This window comes from Nematolebias whitei, chromosome 5 (genome assembly GCF_014905685.2).
Source record: "Nematolebias whitei isolate Nwh7 chromosome 5, NemWhi1, whole genome shotgun sequence".
NCBI classification, from domain to species: Eukaryota; Metazoa; Chordata; class Actinopteri; order Cyprinodontiformes; family Rivulidae; genus Nematolebias; species Nematolebias whitei.
The window spans coordinates 22,790,015-22,811,188 of NC_056502.1; the positions used below are offsets into that span (position 1 = coordinate 22,790,015).

Sequence of the window (21,174 nt, forward strand, 5' to 3'; positions counted from 1 at the left end):
CATTTCCTGCACACGCCTGTGCACGGTGGCTCTGGATGTTTCTACTCCAGACTCAGTCCACTGCTTCCGCAGGTCCCCCAAGGTCTGGAATCGGCCCTTCTCCACAATCCTCCTCAGGGTCCGGTCACCTCTTCTCGTTGTGCAGCGTTTTCTGCCACACTTTTCCCTTCCCACAGACTTCCCACTGAGGTGCCTTGATACAGCACTCTGGGAACAGCCTATTCGTTCAGCAATTTCTTTCTGTGTCTTACCCTCTTGCTTGAGGGTGTCAATGATGGCCTTCTGGACAGCAGTCAGGTCGGCAGTCTTACCCATGATTGCGGTTTTGAGTAATGAACAAGGCTGGGAGTTTTTAAAAGCCTCAGGAATCTTTTGCAGGTGTTTAGAGTTACGTCGTTGATTCAGATGGTTAGGTTAATAGCTTGTTTAGAGAACCTTTTCATGATATGCTAATTTTTTGGGACAGGCATTTTGTGTTTTCATGAGCTGTATGCCATAATCATCAGTATTAAAACAATTAAAGACCTGAAATATTTCAGTTGGTGTGCAATGAATATGAAATATATGAAAGTTTCATTTTTATCATTACATTATAGAAAATAATGACCTTTATCACAATATGTTAATTTTTTGAGAAGGACCTGTATTTATGTGTATATGTATGTGTATATCTATCTATCCATCTATCCATCTATTTATCTATCTGTCTATCCATCTATCCATCTGTAGAAGGATGCAAATATCAGTGGAATTGTTTGGATGAATTTTAATCTGAGGGAAAAGCCAAACTGAATAAACCTAAAGAATTATATTCTGTAAGATATTCCATTTTAATGACTCTGTCTCTTCTGTTTACATTCAGACTTGTACTGAATGACTAGATGAAGACAGAAATGCTGTGACTATTTCTGTGTAAATAAACATTTTTTATTATAGGAAAAATGCTTAGAAAGAATAAAGTTTAAAAACTTAACCCTCATATACAACTATTATAACAGTTTTACAGCTGATCCTTTGACGTATATTGACATAAATAAAAAAATGTTTGTGTAGATCTCATGCATACCTGAAGGCTGTGACTATGGATTTGGTGTAATATTTTGAGAGAAGAGGATCTATCTTGTAGTATTCCCCCAGCTATATAAAGAAAAAACAAAAAGTGTATTAATGAACAGGACCTGTGAAAAAAAGTCAAATTCTTCTTCTACAAACAACATGCACTGTCAGCAAAAGTTAGGCGCTCAGATGGAGAGGTGAAAATGAAGCTGCACCTGTTGAAAGATCATGCGACTGTATTACAATGACTACATTAGAATAACTAGATAATAAAATTGAGCATACAACATACAGCTTGTCCCATGTTAGAGTGTGACATTCCTTTGGGACTGGATAGATATGAGTTAGTTAAGAAACATTCATTAAGCCATCATATCTTATTTGACTGCAAGTCAACCCACAGCTGATATAACCAGCCCTCAAGATCTAGCAGATCAGCACTGGTTTGGAGTCAACACCCTGCAGTCTATAGAAACATGTATGTGTGGTGACATTGTTCTGTTGAAAGACTACCAAGGTGCTGTCTCAGGAGGGGTAAGACATGGAGACAGGATGTCACTGATGAAGCATTGTGTCATAAGAGTTCCCCAAATCTACAAACGACCTTAGGTCATATATGGCTCATCGCACCAAGATGCCAGGAGTAACAGGTGTGTCTCTACACAACTACAGCAGGGTTGATACTCCCACCTTGGTGCTGCCATATGTGCCCACAGTGGTCATCTTGTGTTAACACAAAACTGAGATTCATCATTGACTTATGAGTCCGTGCCTTCTGGGCACAGCACCACTTTAAACTCAGCTGTCTCTGGTGGTAGTGTCAGCTTAAGCATGGGAGGGGAAACCCATACAGGACAGGACATCACGAGGAGTTGTAAGGAGTTGTTCGGTTGTTTGTCTGACCATTCTCCCTTGGTGTTGTCCAGCTTGGAAAGCCAGAACCTTCACAACACGTGTGAATGCTCTCATGCAAAGGTGTCGCAACCATTATATGTAAAGGGGACAAGTCCCCCCCACATAAAAAAAAAAAATCCTTTTGACCCCCCCCCCCCCCCCCCCATACTTTTACTATAAAACATTAGTTCAGGCGGCACAGTTTCTATTTCTTTGTGGAACAAATCCATTCCACTTGATTAATAGGAGAATACTCAAGTCACTAAAACTCCACTCCAGGTTTTCCTGGTTACCTCCAACTCGCCACCGTCCCTTCCTGCCTCTTGCCTCGGCAGAAAACTAGCACAGGTGGAGGTACCGGTGTTCCTCGCTCGCCAATTTAGTAGCTTAGTGCGGGCAGTGGTTGACCAGGGGGTTGATTATAAACATATATTCATGTTAGGAGGATGTTTGAGAGGAGCTACGTCTGTAGCATCTTAGCTTAGCAGTAACTGTGACGCTGTAAGACGCTGCAGGTGTAAGAGACTCTGTGTGTTCAGGTGCATTAAAGTTGAAATGTCTTTAAAACCCCACATCTTATTGTCCTCAAGCTTCATGAGAAACATCATTTAGAAGAGGAGTGTTGAACACAAGTAAAAAAAAGTCCAGTGGCGATGTTTTTTATTTCTCTATAAAGACAAATAGTGCCGACCTGATGCTCTGTATTAAAGTGTATTGAAGTTAAAATGTCTTTAAACCCTCAGCTGAATTTACACAAACTTGGTGAGAAACGTTTTAAATGTGTGGAATTAAAGGAAATTAGGTGAAATGCTGCTTTTTTTGTTCACTAGTGAACACCTTTTTTCACGTGGGCACACACGTGCACGCGCGCACACACGCACCTACACACATCATTGTGTCCCCCCCACATTACGGATGCTTCTGACGCCCTTGCCCTCATGTATCCATTGTTTCCAACAATGGGTCACTGGGAGAGGTGCACACAAAACACAGGCCAGTCATTTGCACAATATGACAAACCAGCATCATCCAAGCCCTCAGGCCTCATGTAGCTCATTCCTTCTGTTTATTTTTTCCAGTAAGTTTAGATGTATATAATTTATATTTTGCTTGTTTAATAGCCTTTTTATTGTGTGTCATGTTTGTTTTAGTGTTTTTTTATATACATTTCTTGATGTGAACTGTGGTCTATCTAGATTCTCCTTCAATGATGTGAATTTCCTGAAGGACCATTAAAGAGGTATTCTAGCTTATGCATGAATCTGCAACAGAAAAACTGGGTTTCAGCTTATTTTTCAGAAGTAAACACATGTTGAAAGGAAAAAAAAAAGTAAAAAGTAAACAAAAAAGATAACATTTTACAGCAAACCCAACATTTAAATGATTAATAAATAGACTTTGGTGTCCGTTTTGATAATTCAACTCAGAAACGTAAAACACAAAAGCAACTACATGCAAACGTTTCAGAACTCCGTGGATCTAAAGTGCCAAGTAAACTAAAGGAGCAGTTGTTTAAGCACAAAACTTGTTAAGTTTCCATGTTTTGTTGACTTAATGCCAAACTCCATATGTTCTGCCTCTCGTGTTAAGTATAGTCCATGTAATTTTATATGCTGCATGCAAACTTTGTAGATCAAAAAGCTTTCTCTCAATTATCAAGTCATCTTCCTACAACTTTGTCTTCAATTCCCCGCTCTACGTCGGCCTCACTAATCTGTGATATTTTATCCTGTGATGGAAGTGTTTGAGTGTGGGCTTTTTGTTATCAACATGCTCCTAAGTGGTGCTACAAACATCTCCTCTGCCTCCAGTATTTTAAGGGAATTACTAAGGGAATGTGCAGTGTTTTATTCTTCCACCCACTCAGATGTGCCTAAAGCAGTTTGTGTGCACTAGGAGGGACATTTAAAAAGCACTTGTGAACAATGTTCACAACTTATCCGTAGTAAGAGGTCCTCTGTTGAAAATAGTTGGCAGAAACAATGTACCATAGATACACACGAAGAAAAAAAACAACTATACAGTAGAAAAGGCTATTATGCTGCAGGGGTTTTGTACTTACATCAGTCTCCAGTTTTGCTGCTAAGTCCTTGAACTCCTGGCTGTCAGTGTCCTCCAGCTTTTGGTCATACGTCGCACCCATCAGCTTCATGTGGCCACTGAATAATGGCTCTGCAGGGATGCGATTCTTACTAAGGGTGGCTTTAGAATTGGAATCTTTAACTTGGATAAAAAAAGATGCATGAGAGTCAAGTGTTGGATCGACAAAATGCAATACTTGCTTTCGATGAACGAGGAAACATTTGAGCAGTCCTTCAAGCACAGTCCTCAGTTGTGCAGCACAATCTCAAACTGTGAAGTTTGCCTCTCACAGCAATTAAGACAGCCACTTGAATGAAGAAACCAGAGAAGTTTATTAAGACCTCAAAGGCCTTTTTATCAGGTGCTATGTGTGTGTAAATGACAAAAATGTGCCATGGCTCACCAGTTTCCCCAGTACTACTGGATGAGAGCATTACGTTACTAATGTTGACCGTTGTCGACTGGCTAGGGGAGTGCTACTTTAGGTCATAGTCACTTATCCTGTGGCGACAATCTGCACTCCCCAATTGTTAGAAGAACTTGTCAGTCAGAGTCAGAGATTCTTTATTGTCATTCGCACCTCACGTGGTGCATGTGGTGGAGTGAAATTATGTACACAGGGTCCCAGTTACATCCAACAATAAAATGTATAAGAAAAACAGTAATAACATCTAAGATATGAACTAAGAAAAACATCAACTAAATATACACTAAGCACTCATAACATAAAACATTAAACATCAGCACAAACATGAACACGAGTCTGTGTGAGCGGATGTGCACGCATGAACACATCAACATTTAAACAGATCAGCAGCAACATGAAACAGATCAGCAGCAACACGATGTGGTTTTTCACAGTGATCATTCTAGTTAGAGATTCATGAGTCTAACAGCCTCAGGGTAGAAGCTGTTCCTCAGTCTAGTGGTTCCACACTCAATGCTCCTCAACCTCCTTCCCGAGGGGAGCGGGGCAAAAAGTGTGTGTGCTGGGTGAGTGAGGCCCTCCATGATGCAGACAGCCCTCTTCCTGCATCTAGAGGTGCAATGTCTGCGATGGTGGGGAGGCCGACCCCGACAGTCCTCTGTGCAGCCTTCACCACTTTCCGCAAAGCCCCTCTTTCTGCAGCTGTGCAGCCTCCACGCCACACGTTGACGCCAGAGCACAGGACGCTCTCCACTGCACACCTGTAGAAGGAGGTGAGGACTGAGCTTCCCAGACCAGCTCGCCTCAGCCGTCTGAGGAAGTAGAGTCTCTGATGAGCCTTCCCGATCAGGCCGGCGGTGTCGCCGCCCCAGCCGAGGCCGTCATTCACGTGTACACCCAAGCACCTGTAGCTGGAGACCACTTCCACCGCAGATCCTCTTATGTTCAGGGGGGTGTAGATGTTTTTGTTCCCTCTGAAGTCCACAATCATCTCCTCTGTCTTCCTCACATTGACATGAAGATTATTATCTTTGCACCAGCTCTCCAGGTGTTCCACCCCTTGCCTGTAGCTGGACTCATCATTGTTTGTGATGCATCCCACCACCGCTGTATCATCTGCAAACTTTACAATGCGACAGCCTGGATGGGTAGCTGCACAATCATACGTGAGCAGAGTAAACAGGAGGGGGCTCAACACACATCCCTGAGGAGAGCTCAGAGTCATGTAGATGACAGTGGGAAAAAAAAATTACAGTAGTCCCTCGTTTTTTTTTTTTTTTTTTGGTTATTTGTTTTTTTTTTCCCCTTGTCCTGTTCAGCATTGTGACACTTGTGGCGGGGTAGCAAGGGTGATGTCGGTAGCCAGGGCCCTTGGTTATGTTGACAGGGCGGAGCGCCCTCCTTGTATAATGGTAGGGCAAACACTGCTCATGACATCAAAGTTCATGCTCAATAATTCAAGTAGAAAATCCAACAAAGTTCAGTCAGGTCATCTGAACGGCTTCTTTTTTTGATGAGACGTTTCGTCCTTCGTCCAAAGGACTTCATCAGTCCCAGGAGCCACAAACAAACTCAGTTCCACAAGCAGCGCACCCACATGGTGGACCAACCAGTCTGATGGTTGCTGCTGGTGACTGCTCATGACATTTTTCTCTTTTGCACAATTAAAAGCAGACTGTCAGAGCAGTCAAATAGGCTAAGGCTAATGGGAAATTAAAGTCCAAACACGCCACTCTTACACATTTATATCCGAGTTCTGCCTTCACAGCACATGTAAACAATCCACTTTTCAGTCTATGATGTTCAGGCTGTTTTGACAGTAAGTGACCCCAGCACTGCCAACACATGAATTTCACTTTATATCTAGAATATCTTTGAATCTAATAGATTGTCTAGGATTTGGTAATTGTTGAGTTAAATGTACCCAAGTGCTGTGCTCCAAGAATCTGCTCCACATAATAAACTGATATTAAATTTGTCAGTACTTACAGACAAAAAACCAAATAAGGAATGCTGCAACAGATGTGAGAATAAAAAGCACCACAACAATGCCAATTAGGATCCCAGTTTTTTTCTTCGCCGGGACCTTCTCCTTGTTCTTTAGGAAATCGACACGTTCTTCGTTACCGTTTTGGCCCTAGAGTAGACAAAACAAGCACAATATAAATGGCAAGTCTGAAACAGTGTAGATGTAGATGACAGTGGGGAAAAAAAAATTACAGTAGTCCCTCGTTTTGTTTTGTTTTTTTGGTTATTTGGTTTTTTTTTTCCCCTTGTCCTGTTCAGCATTGTGACACTTAGAATTGTTGTCTGAGTGTCAAAGTGATGCCCAACAAATTTACTTTCACAAGCAGAGCATTATGGCTGGCCTTAACGCTCCACTTGATATATAAATTAAATTGTATTAGAATTTGCTTTGGGCTTGTTTCAGATGTAATGGCCATGGGGATGAAAAACAAAGAAGAAAACAAAGCAGGCAGCCACCAGGGCAGGCCCGCACACCCCACCACCCAGCCCCAGATGCTGAAAGCCACCAATACACTGGTGGCAGGGGGGCCCACCACCAGAGGGGAGCACGACAGGGGGAAGTAGACCCCACATTAAATTGGGGGGCCCAACTTGATCCAAGCGAGGGGACCAACTAAAAGTAGTCCCTCATTTAACACGGGAGATCCGTACCATGAAGCCCCGTGATAAGTGAAAAGCCGCAAAGTAGGAATAGTAGTACAAGTAGTAAGTACTAGTTTATTTTAGTGTGTGTGTATATATATATATATATATATATAAAGGCATTTTCCTTGGCCACGCCCACTTCTCTGCTGCACAATAATAATTTTAAATAATTTATTTTAAATAAAAATGTCATGCCTATTGTGTGGCTCATCCATCAATCAGCCAATTGTGTGTCATGTGTAATCTTATTTAAAAACCGCGATAGAGCCCGCGAAACACGAAACGCGAAGTAGTGAGGGACTACTGTAGTGCAAACCAGATCACCAAGTGTTTGTATCAGAAGTTGGTCCTTATCAGTGTTTCTTCATTTTGTTCTTGACTGAACTCGTCATTTTTGGAGCTAATTTACCATTTCACAATTTCAAACTTCTATGTAATCAAACATTGAGCATAAATGTATTTATAAATATATAAAACACATTACATTGTGTACTGGTCAAATGTTCCCTAGGTTACATTTATTTGTTCTCTGTCAATATAAACCATTGACAGCTAAACCTTAAAGCACAGAAGCCATGATTTGGTTAGTTTAATCTTGTACACGCAACCCTTTGTGGGTTAAAAAAAGGTTTCATCCATCCATCCATCTTCCGCTTATTCCGAAGTTGGTTTGCAGGGGGGCAGCACGGTGGCGCAACTGGTAGAGCTGCTGCCTCTCAGCGAGAAGGTCCTTGGTTCAAACCCCGGTCCAGGGGCCTTTCTGGGTGGAGTTTGCATGTTCTCTCCGTGCATGCGTGGGTTTTCTCCGGGTGCTCCGGTTTCCTCCCACAGACCAAAAACATGCATGTTAGGCTGATTGGTAACTCTAAATTGTCCCTAGGTGTGAGTGAGAGAGTGAATGGTTGTTTGCGACCCGTCCAGGGTGTACCCCGCCCCTCGCACAGTGATTGCTGGACATGGGCACCAGCGACCCCCGTGACCCAAAATGGAATAAACGGGTAAAGATAATGGATGCATGGATGGGTTGCAGGGGCAAAAACTTGAGCAGGGAAGCCCAGACATCTCTTTCCACAGCCACCTCTTCAGCTCTTCTGGGAGGATTCCAAGGCATTCCCAGGCCAACCGAAAGACATAGTCTCTCCAGCGTGTCCTGGGTCTTCCCCAGAATCTCCTCCCAGTCAGACATGCCCGAAGCACCTCCCTAGGGAGGCGTCCAGGGGGCATCCTTACCAGATGCCCGAACCACCTCAACTGGCTCCTCTCAGTGTGGAGGAGCAGCGGTTCTACTCCGAGTCTCTCCTGGATGACTGCACTTCTCACCCTATCTCTAAGAGAGCGTCCAGCTACCCTGCAGAGGAAACTCATTTCAACCTCCTGTATCCGTGATCTCATTCTTTCGGTCACTACCCAGAGCTTGTGACCATAGGTGAGGGTAGGAACGTAGACCAACCAGTAAACAGAAAGTTTTGCCTTACAGCTCAGCTCCCTCTTCACCACAACGGACCGGTACAGAGTCAGCAATACTGCAGAAGCTGCACCAATCCGTCTGTCAATTTCACGCTCCATTCTTCCCTCACTTGTGAACAAAACCCAGAGATACTTGAACCCTTCCACTTGAGGCAGAACCTCACCCTCGATTTGAAGAGAGCAATCCACCCTTTTATGGTTTAGGACCATGACCTCAGATTTGGAGGTGCTGATTCTCATCCCAGCCACTTCACATTGGCTGTGAACCACTCCAGTGAGAGCAGAAGATCACAGCACAACGACGACAACAGGACCACATCATCTGCAAAGAGCAGAGATGGAATCCTGAGGCCACCGAACTGGAAACCCTCCCCCCACTGGCTGCACCAAGAAATTCTGTCCATAAAAGTTATGAACAGAACCGGTGACAACCGAAAGCCCTGGTGGAGTCCAACTCTCATCCTGAAGGGGTCTGACTTACTGCCGGCAATGCGAACCAAGCTCTTGCACCACTTGTATAGGGACTGAATAGCCTGTAGCAACGAGCCCCCAATCCCCCCACGCCACCCAAAAAAAGTTTCAGTCATTAAAAAAATGCTTCGTGTGGTTAGATTATTATTCTGCCTGATCAAGAGTATTACATTGTGGACCTAACAGAAAAAAACACCAATCATATCAAATGTGTGCAGTTTTACACAATTATCACTTTCTTACTTTTTAAGTCTCCACTTCAACAGTAAGACATAGACTAAAGCAATAATACCACATACAGCACATTACAGCCCTGCTCCATGGACAGATTCAGGAAGTCCTTTGTCCCTCAAGCCATTCGACTGTTAAACTCCTCCCGTACAGAAAAAGTAGAGCCTTGTAAATCTGTGGCACCCCGGACACTTATGTACGAGTATGTACTGTATTTATATACTGTACTCCCTACCACCTTGTGCATATTGTCTTTTTCCAAATTTGTGTATTATGCTTCTTTTTTGATTATTTCATGTGTGTTGTCTCTTCTGTATAATGAGAACAGGTTACTGGATGCCTTGAATTTCCCCATGGGATGGATGGATAGATGGATGGATGGATTGACTGAGTATCTATCTATATCTATCTATCTTATATTATGCACTTAAACTATTATAAAGCAATCTAAAGCAATGGCCTGGACAAGTAAAGACATTGTACAGCATTTGACCTTGATTTGTGACCTTGAACTTAAAGCTGGAGGTGATGAAAAAATATATGACACACCGTATAGTGGTGGCATAAATAAGTATCAAATTTTGTTCAATTATCTTGAACCGATCAGAAGTTAAGGTCCAGGCAAGCAAAGACCTTGTATAACATTTGACCTTGATTTGTGATCTTGACCTTAAAGCTGGGGTGATGAAAAGTGCACAAGACACTGTCTAGTAATGATGCATATGTTTATAAAGTTTTGTTAAATTATCTTGAGTGAATCAGAAGTTATGAGTGGAACAAGAGGAATATCCTGATGCATGCTCAATAAGTTTACAAACGTATGGACAAAGACTACAACACGTTCGATGTGGGTATAAGAAGGCAACCTAACAATTTGTCATAAATATTTAGTGACTGCCATTAAAAAATGTTGGCTAACAGGAGTTTTTTTTTTTTTTTTTAATGAGCGTTGAAACCTTTTGAAAATTGTGATGTGATTTTTCTTCCTGACTTTTAGACAAACAGCTGCATGAGCACAGTGCCCCCATGTGTTACTGTGCCTCAGGGCCTTCAATACATTTTCATTTATATTTCATTTACCCTATATTTATCCAGGTAGTCTCATTGAGCCACAAGAACTCATTTTCAAGAGAGACCTGTTTTAGGGAGCAGATGGGGGTTAAGGGCCTTGCTCATGGAATCAGGATGGGGGTAGGTGTGGATGCTTCACCTACCCCACCCACATTTTTGATGTTGGCGGTAGTGGGGCTTGAACTGGCGATCTTCCGATCACAGACTCACCTTCTCTAGCCTCTGCTCCACCAATCCCCCACAATTTAAAAAGTTTATAAAACTTAAGTAGATGATGAAATGTCAGATTAAAAAAAAACTTTTGTGTAATAGAAGACTACTGTGACGGACACGCCTTGTTTTTCTTTCTAAGAGTGGGCAGGTTGTGGCAGGACACATTTGTAAAAACCTGCTCAGCAACAGTGACGGGCCCACCACTCACATGGTTCTACGCTTCATTTGCATTCAGCTTGACTGCACAATAACCTTAAGATAAGCTAGTAGAAAACACATGCATGACGACCAACAAAGTCCATGCTCATGCACAATGCTTTAAAGAAGTGCAAATCAGTGTGGTTTATGCGTTAGTCGTTGATCCTGCTTAAGTGGGTGGACTGAGAGAAAGGGTTTCGCCTGGTTAGTAATCAACACACAATGACTGCAGTGCCTGTGGCCCATGAGTGAAGAAGCCCGAGTGCCATTAGAGATGGAGAATCACTTTGGTATTAAATCAATTTGTCAGATGTGCTGCCCCTTAAGATGGGGGGCTCAATTACACGAGTCTAGATGATAACTCATGGCAATTAAGGCCTATTCCTGCCCCGCTCTGGCTTCCACACATGCTCTCTAATTGGAATCTGTAACAGCAATCATGGCCCAGAATGAGGGGAATCATTAGATAAGGGGTCAGCAAGTGCCCCAAGGTTCTACTCCATCAATCACCATGATCACAACCTAATAATACCATTACACTCTTCATAATCCATTCTTCACTGCTATCACATTTTTTTTACCTATTAGTCTTTGCTTCCAAATATTGGTCTTTTTTAACATTAACTAAAACTAAGCTAATGTCTGAAGCATTTTATACACCGCAGTGAGTTATCAGAGAGCATCAGTATGGTCTAACCAGTTTGACAAGTAGGACACGCCGTTTTAAGGTGTGGTTTTAGCACAGCAGCTAATCTTCAAGCAGCAGGTTGTTTTGAGTTTCTGTAACATTTCAACATACTCGTATAGGTTTCTCATGGTCTGTCATGCTGGCATTTTGCCATTTCTCTTTCATACCTGGAATAAATTGAATGAAAACTGATACCTGTAAATATGTGAGGTATATTTGCCTTGTTTAAAGTGCTCAAGTTTTAAATTGGCTTTGCTATATAAATAACAAAAATACATAACGTACACACGGTGAGCAACAGGTTTGTGACTCAGGTCTTTCAGACCCAAAACTGTGAAACAACTTGATGCCTTTCATCCCCAAATGTTTGACATTTGGCTGGTTTTGCCATCACCTCGGACTCTCAAGTATTTCCTACGCATCGACTTCACACCAGGAGCTGTTGTAGCTTGAGTGGAAAGACCAGTGATGCAGCAGCACAGTGATTTGTCAGAATGATGCAACTGTGTGTGTGGTACCCATTTGGACATACAAGTGTAACATCAAAACCAAAAAAAATAAGAGTCTGTGAACAAAAACAGTTAAGATATTAGCTTCCTGAAAAATCAACAAAACAGCTGAATGGAGCTGCAGTAAAACAAGATGTTCTAAATATTTCACCACAGATGGAAAGTCCTAAAATATGTTGTTTTTGGATCTGGGAGTAATAAAGACTGTTGGTCCTATTACGACTGCAGTTATAAGGACCTACGCGTTTTCTTTTGCACCACCAGGGGAACACTGCGATATCGCAACATGTAGCCAAGAATCAGCATGAGCACTAGGGCTGAACAATTAATTGCATTTGTAATAATATCGCAATATGATAAAATTAGATTTTCTAATCGCAAAGGTTACAGTTTGACTGGTTACGTGACTTGCAAGTAAACAGAGCGGAGCAAAGCAGAGCAGGGAGCGGGAGAAGTCAACACTGTGCTTTAACCAGTTGCACAATGGTGTCAGGCTCGACCGAAGCTGACACATCTGAAAGTGTGGTACCAAAGAGCGGCAGCACGTCCGTTATTTTGAATTATTTTGGCTATAAAAAAAGAAGACGCTGCACGACGACATGTATTGTGCAGAAACTGCCTTGCTGCTGTTGCTACCTCTCGAGGTAAAGCCACAAATTTTTACCAACACTTAAAAAACACCACAAGGAAAGACAACAAAGTCCATGCTCAATAATCCAGGTATACAATACACAAGGAAAGACATTTACAATAAATGCTAGAACGCCAACGACTAGTGCTTCAACTTCAAGTAAGCAAAGTAGCAGCCGACAGGGATCACTGACCAAACTGTTCAAAGGTATTACTGCGTATGAACAAAATTCAAAACGGCACGTGGAAAAAACGAGTAATTACGGAGTTCATAGCAAAAGACATGATGCTCATTAATATAGTGACCAAGCCTGGGTTTATGGCTTTGGTAAACACGATGGATAAGCGATACAGAATACCCTCAAGCACACATTTTAGCCAAGTTGCTATCCTGGAGCTACACAAAGAAATGCAGAAACAGAGTTGCAGTGGAGCTGAAAACAGTGGAGTTTTTTCAACTGAAACGGATTGAGTTGTTGCTTGTGTTCGTTGAAAAATACATGAGAAGAAGACATTGAAAAATAATCGCATATTAAATTACAATCACAATATTGAGGTAGGGCAGCACGGTGGCGCAACTGGTAGAGCTGCTGCCTCTCAGCGAGCAGGTCCTTGGTTCAAACCCCGGTCCAGGGGCCTTTCTGGGTGGAGTTTGCATGTTCTCTCCGTGCATGCGTGGGTTTTCTCCAGGTGCTCCGGTTTCCTCCCACAGACCAAAAACATGCATGTTAGGCTGATTGGTAACTCTAAATTGTCTCTAGGTGTGAGTGAGAGAGTGAATGGTTGTTTGTCTCGTTGGTCTCTATGTGTCCCTGTGATGGACTTGCGACCCATCCAGGGTGTACCCTGCCCCTCGCACAGTGATTGCTGGACATGGGCACCGGCGACCCCCGTGACCCAAAATGGAATAAGCGGGTAAAGATAATGGATGGATAAATGGATGGAATATTGAGGTAAAAAAATGGTAATTAGAATATTTTCCAAAATCATTCAGCCCTAATGAGCACTTCACATATATACCACAACAATAATAAAGGACTGCATAACTGGATTGTTTTGGGTGTTGGGTCTAAAAGTGAAGTTTGAAAAGAGCGCTATAAACATTTAGTAACGGAGTCAAGACAACATAGACTACTTTGTGCTGCACCCCTTCATAAAAATGCATATCACACTAGACAACAGTGATAAACAGGTTTTACTTTAGCTATTTGAATGCAATGTTATTGGTGCAGAATGCTGGAAGAGTGCTCAATTTGCTCAACCAATGGCTGTATGTTTATGTATAGGCCAATCACATTTCTTTACATCAGTCATGCATATAGAGTAGTCCCTCGCTACTTCGCAGTTCAACTTTTGCAGACTCGCTCTATCATGGTTTGTGAACGTACAGTCCATAATATTGTAAAAAAAAAAATGAAATTGTACAGAACACATGAGTGATAACTTTAATGTTACTCACTTGATTGGGACAGTAGTGGATACAGTACTGTAAAGTAAAAAGTTAACGATAAAAATAAAATACTTTGGACAAGCACCACCATTTTGTAGTTTTCTCTCAGTAAGCCTCCACTGTATTCCCGCTCATAATGACCACATTTCCCAGAAGGCAACAGGGCACCACCCAGAAGTGCCGTTTCCTTCTGCTGAAAAATTAGAGGTAAAGTTTTGAGCTGATCAACGCCCAACGGATGCAGAGAAGCCGCACTGAACCCACCAAACCGGACCAGAATCAGACCAGAATCAGACCTCCAGACTCATTGGTGAATCTTGAGAGCTGGTAGCCCGCCCACATGGACTTCTAAGTGTGGACGCGCCAAAGGTCCGGAGTGATTTTCATAGTCCATCAGGACATTTTTCACCAGACTTGGACTCAATCCACCACCTATGGTCCCACGCCAGCCAACAGAGGGTCTGTCCCAGCCCCAAATAGTAAATTTAGTAGCTACGTATACAGAACTTTACGCATGTTGTTAAAATTATGCAGGTTTAAGAGTTTAGAACATTGCAAGAGTTAGAGGTCTTCAGTCCTTTGAACCGTTTGGTCAAAAACACCTCAAGTCCTTTGAAGCAACCCTCCACTTGTACCATCTCCTTTTAAACATTTATTTCAGAACAAGGAACTCTCCATCAGCCTTCATTGACAGTTCATCCACTAGTAGACGTCACATGTTTAACTGTAAGATTCTTTCATTGTAAATGCTGACATGCTGACAATTGAGCTTTAATCATATTATTCTTATAGCTCTTTTACTGCCTTGACAAATCAGACTAAACAATTTTTAGATATGTAGTTAACTCAATGACTGACACACATTTTTGTTCTTATTTGAGTGTGAACATGTAGGCAAAGCAAGGGTTGTTTTTGCTGCACGTTATTTGTTCACATAAGTGCAGCAGAACTAAATGTTTGACCTTGGATAAAACCGTGCTGCACGACAGAGTCTTGTAAATTTCCAGTTCAAGTTGAAGTCCTGCTTTTCACTTTGTCAAGCCCTAAAGAGATAAGAATGCAGTCCTTCGGTGTTGCGAAAGTAGTCACTTAAAGCAACGATACACGTTAACCGATTGCTTGGTTTTAATTCTGCAGAATCGGTTCATTTTAAACAATTGAGGTATTGATCTCAACTAAAGGAGACTCAGACATTTTTTTACTTTATTAGATTTTACACAGCTTTCTCTTCTAGAGCCAAAAATGCTGCACAAAATCCTAAAGAAATATTTTGTACATGTACACACAATTTTCAAAAGTATGTAAATGAATCTTCATATTCAACTTGGGGTGGATGATAAAATCTATTAATTTCATTGCAAACATAAAAAGTTCTGAATTGATTTTCAAAAAAGTCAAAAATCTGTGTGGTCAATGTTAATGTGCTGCCACTTTTAGAGGGTCGACAAAATAGTTTGGGTGTCGGGTTGGTCCTAGCAAAGGTTTCCTGTAGCTGAAACATGTTGCAGCAGAGCTGTGCGTTTTCACATCTTTTTTTACATTTCCTTTGTTGAACCCTGTATAATAAAAGTCTGTGAATAACAGCTGAAGTAGTTATAACATGAATGATTTTAAAGAAATGACTTTGAAACATTTGATACGTGTCAGTGATAAACAATAACCGTGTTAGCTCCATTATGGAGTTTTGAAAGCTAAGGTAGCATCTATGCTAACTGTTGGTCAGCAGAGCCTGTGAATATTGATTATTTGAGTTTCAGGATAATCAAAATCCATTAACAATCGTTATATAATCAAAAGGTAGCCGACACGATGATAATCTTAAATTGTGACGTTTAAAGCGAGAGCTCACAACTTTTGAAAATGAATTTTGTAGAAAGGTCATGAATAATTAATATCTCACCAGATAATACGGTAATTTAAAAAAAAAAGGTTAAATCTTGTCATCTGGACCAGTTTATTTATGTGAGAAACGCTTCATCCCCCATCCAGAGGACTTCCTCAGTCTATGGCCTGCCAACCAGATCTGTCCCATAGGCAGCCTTCACTGCTGTGTTTCAAGCCAACCTCCTGTTGGAATCTCAAAAGTAGACTTTTAAAACGTGCGAAACGCACCCATCCAAAACAATCAATCATCATGTACAACAACCAAATGTTTTAGGCCAGATGGCCAACTTGTCATCTATGGGAGACGAAACGTTTCTCACTTAAATAAAATGGTCCAGATGACACGATTTAACCTTTTATTATTATTATCTACCTGGATGACTGAGCTTACAACCCTTTTTCTGAACCACTTTGGCCTTGGTTGTCCTCAGGCTGTTTCTGTGAGTAGCAAGTTGGTCATCTGGCTTAAAACATTTGATTGTTGTACACAGTGACTGCACCTCCTTTTATATGGCTCACCTCTGGTGTAACTACAGTAAAATTATAATGAAGAAACTGCAAAAGCCTATCAGGACACATTTAGAATCCTCCTCAGATTTCCAGATGAACGTCTGCAAGTCAGATGTTTGTCACGAGCAACATTCCAACATTTCATGCATTGCTGAGGAACTTCATGTATAAATGTATGTGTCGCTTGGATGTATCAAACAACTTCATAATAAGAGCTTTGTCAAATGCAGTATATAGTGATACTAGATATACCTTAAGCTTTTTTAAATATTGGAATAACTGTGTCAGCTTTGTGATGGATGTGTTTGTCTTTTCTTTTTTTTTTTACTTCATTTGTTTGATCTTATTTTATTTTATTTTATTTGGTACGGATTACTTTTTGTCTCAAAATAAAGATTATTGTTTTGGATGGGTGTGTTGTGCACATGTTAAAAGCCTACTTCTGAGATTCCAACAGGAGGTTGGCTTGAAACACAGCAGTGAAGGATACCTATGGGACAGATCCGTTTGGCAGGCCACAGACTGACGAAGTCCTCTGGATGGGAGACAAAACGTTTCTCACTTAAAGAAACTGGTCCAGATGACACAATTTAACCTTTTTTTATCATTATCCACATGGACGATTGAGCTTACAACACTTTATCTCACCAGATAGTTCTGAACAACCTCTGCTTGGAAAAAAAAAGTTTATGAAATTCTAAACGTATTGATGGGAAAACAGCTAGTATTAGCAAGACCTAAACCAAAGTGAACCACTGCTGTCCTAAACAACTCCAGTGTTGAAAATTTTATAGCAGTTCATGGCTGCCATTTTATACGTTTTTATACTACATCACATTATACAAGTATGTTGAGAGATAAATTTAGATACTTCTTCTGGAAATGTCCCAGGCTGCACAAGAAGTACTATATCTACCTCTGATAGTACTATAGTAGTATTATCAGAAGTACTGTGAAGTACTATAGCTACCTTCTGATACTGTCATTTGCATTTACCAGTATTTATAACCATTTAATTCTATGTAAATAACCATATAATCCAAAACTGAAAGTGACAAAAAAAGTTTTAATATCACATTCACTGCTATGAAATTTTGGAAAAAGTTGGTCTTGGCCCTGCTCATTGGATTGTCAAGCTGGTCAGAATTTAACTAGGAGTTGCTCTCAAAGCTAATGTATCTACAACAGGTAAGATATGAAGTGCTCCTAACTTTTCCACAAAGCTTCATTTAAAAAGATCTGAACTATTGCTTTAAGCCTACAGCGTTTCCAGATGTTATCAGTGTCATGTAGTGGATAAGAAATGTTGCTATGAAATCTCACACATCTCATATACGAGTTGCTCATTGCCAGTATGAGTAGTTTTAAAAAAACTGAATGAAATACAGAAACAAGTGGCACAGGTTTGGCCTGAAGAATGATTTACCATCAGCTCCGCTGTGTAACCGCATACACAAGGAGCGGTTTCACCACATTAATCATAATATATTCACTCCCATAATCAAATACTGCACTCAGAGTCTAGTGAAAAATTAATTATTTACAAAGTGGAAAAACAAAACTTTCTTATGAGCCGCTTCTGCGAAAATAACCACCTGTTTCCTCTTCAAGACGAGTTAATAAAAGTGTGGGACAACACTTTAATACACGACTAACGACTGACATTCAGATTTATCGCTTTGTAAAAAAATAATTGTTTAAAACCCTCTGTCTTCGTGTTTTTTTTTTTTCTATCCCACAATGGATCAGCAACAGCCATCAAATTTACAGCAGATGCTCACAATAAGCACAACAAATCAACAAGTGTAAAACCAATTAAGTTCAAAAACACACATCCTTATTTGATGTTTCCACATCTCAATGTGCTACAGAATTAACTATTGTTTATTTCAACACATGACTAACGTATAATGAATGAATGCTTTCTCAGATTTTCTGCAAGGACAAGGTATATGCTAAGGCAGAAGCCACAAAGTTGAACAACAATAAAGCACTACTTAAGAAATCTAAAAAAATATAAATTAAAAGGGGCTAGAATTTTGGACACTGAAGTTGGTCCATACCTTCAAAAAGAAAATGCAGGAGGTTAAGTGCATACACATTAAACTGCATTTGCACACTGCTTTTCTTCTACTATTCAAAATGCTTTTACGCTACAAGTAACATTCACAGATGTGCAGATCTGGGGCAGTGTAGATGAACAGATGCTGGGATATATTCATCATTTAACGCGGGTTCCTCATTTTTCTGGACTGAATAAAACGTGCATTGAATTTAAGGAAATGCAAACGTGAGACGTCATTTAGATTTGACCCATCAAAATGAATGCGGTCATTTATTTACAGAATCAAATTTAACATCAAACATGTACATTAATTTGGCAAATTATGAAAATAACAACAAAGCAATCAATCAGGAAAAATCATACGGCCATGATTTTTCCGTTGCTGCACCAAAGACATTTATGAAAACTGTACAACTATGATCTTTTACCCACATGAATGTGGGTGAGCATTTTACACAGACATTTCTAAATATCTGGAAGAATTTCTACTTGATAGAAAAGTTTAAAGATGGAAAGAAGTTTAGAGGGAGTTAAGATGGTATGTGAGGGAAATTAAGTGTTCACCAGAATCGACACTCTCCGGCTTTCTTCAGCTTTTCCTTACAGTACACTTAGGTGATGAAATCGGCTCCTTTACCTGGAGATGTCTCAGGTGAGATTCCGTTTAACGCACCCTTTCAGCGTCTCAGTAGGATGCTGTTACTCGTCCGAAGTAATGGCGAGGCTCTGTTCGACACATATTCACCTCAGTGGAAAATGTTATAATCCCATGGAACTCGGGAGAGCTTTGTTGTCATGTCAGGAACTCCAACAGCACTCCATCAGAACTCAGCAGAACTCTAGAAGTCTGACAACTCTTCAACTCCGTAACCCCGTGTAGACCAGGAAGTACTGACATTTTAAAGACTCTTTCCCGGTTCACTTTTTGGGATTTTTCATTGGTCAGAAACGACCAGACGGGGTGGGTTTTGTGACGTAAGAGGTTAGAGACAGCGAGAATTGTTATGGGACAGCTCAGAAATGTTCTCACAGACCGAGAGGGTTTTGTTTTGGCGTTTTTCAGGAAACAGGTGCAAAACATCTCTACTTACGTCTGAGAGGATTCTAAAACATGACAGTTTTAACATAACAACTTGTTTTTCGTTTGACTGTAACCTTGTAAACGCACACACTTGCTCATTCAAAAGCAGAAATCAGAAAATGCATAAACTCTGCAACAGCTTTTAACATGAGAATAAAAATCATTACTCAGTTAATAAAATTGATTAGTTCACTGCAACATCTAAAATGGTTTGAACTAAGACACTTTGATTATCAACATTTGTAAGATAGTAATGATAATAAAAAGAGAGTGTTCTTTTCACTTGAATCTTCAAGAAAGAAAGTCTCAGGATGGGTGAACCTGTATTTATGTATTCAAATACATGAAATGACAGTTCCTGTCCCACAAGGTTCTAAAGGTCAAGAGTTTTGACCTTAGACTTAGTTTCGACGTAGGCCTAGTCCACTACAGCAGCTTGCAGTTTCATTTGTTGCCCCAAGGCCATTTCAACATGTGTAAGACACTGGGATCAAACCAACATCTTTCTGACTGGCAGAAAATTGCACTTCCCCCTGAATTCTAGCTGTCCCGACACTAAATCTTGTTAATGTTTAATTCCTTGTTAGGTAGACATCAGATTTACTGGAATCCAACAATGCACATCTCCTCCAACATTGTTAACAAGCCAAATGAATGCTGCCTGTTGTTGTTATTTAACCCGCAAACACCAAAACTTTGTCACTTCTATCGCAAAGCTTTTGAATGTTTTCCTCTTCCATTAGTCCAAAAACATGCATGTTGGGCTGCCTCCAGGCCCGAACAAGAGATCTGTGATCTCAATGGGGTCTGGGTAACTACTGAACTATACAAAGTTGTTTAGCTAAAAACAATGTCATAACTTTATAATCTGACCAGTCTTACTGCTCCTCTGCAGCTGTGAATAAACCAACTCAACAGCAGCAAAGTTTCCAAGAACAACACGAGAGCTAAGCTGAAGTGAACTCCACCTACGAGAGCAACAGTTTCCTAAGCTTAAGACACTTTGATTTTATTTTTGACAGAATATTTTAAAGCAGACATTTTCAAGGTTCAAGGTTCTTTATTTTACATCCAAAAATAGCAAAAATATAAAATGTATAAGGAAAGAGTACGTCTAGACCATCTTATCACAAGCAGAACTGGTTTGTTCCAATTTGGAGTAAGCTGTTGGGGGAAGAATCAGTTTTGTTGTGTTTCCTTGACTGATGACGCCTTCTGGACTGAAGGCGAAACGTTTCAGCACAAAAAAAAAAGAAACTGTCCAGATGACCCGACTGAAAAATGTTGGATTGTATACCTGGATTAATGAGCATGGACTTTGTTATATAAAATATTGGTATCTGTAATTGGCCAAATAAGTTTTAACATATCGGCATATCAGCCAAAAATCCAATATCGTGCATGTATACTTTCCATGGGTGTTACCTTAAATTTAGGGCAATTTAAGAAAAATACTGAAAGAAAGAAAATAAAAAGAAAGTGCTATGTGTTGTCATCATTGTATGTTCCCATAAAATGATGAAATTAGTTCTCTGCATTTAACCCATCACACCTGGGATGCACCCAGGTGGAGC

The 21,174-nt window shown here is 40.7% G+C and overlaps 1 protein-coding gene across 1 annotated transcript in view; it reads right to left on the reverse strand.

Moving 5' to 3' along the window:
- The window catches only part of zmp:0000001114 (suppressor of tumorigenicity 14 protein), a 42,001-nt gene that overhangs the window by 15,490 nt on the left and 5,337 nt on the right, over positions 1 to 21,174 (reverse strand). Inside the window, exons 2-4 of the mRNA XM_037676383.1 lie at positions 6,449 to 6,596; positions 4,013 to 4,173; positions 1,067 to 1,137 (exon numbers count right to left, since the gene is read on the reverse strand). Of these exons, the coding sequence (XP_037532311.1) occupies positions 1,067 to 1,137; positions 4,013 to 4,173; positions 6,449 to 6,596 (380 nt within the window). The remainder of the gene's footprint in view (positions 1 to 1,066; positions 1,138 to 4,012; positions 4,174 to 6,448; positions 6,597 to 21,174) is intronic.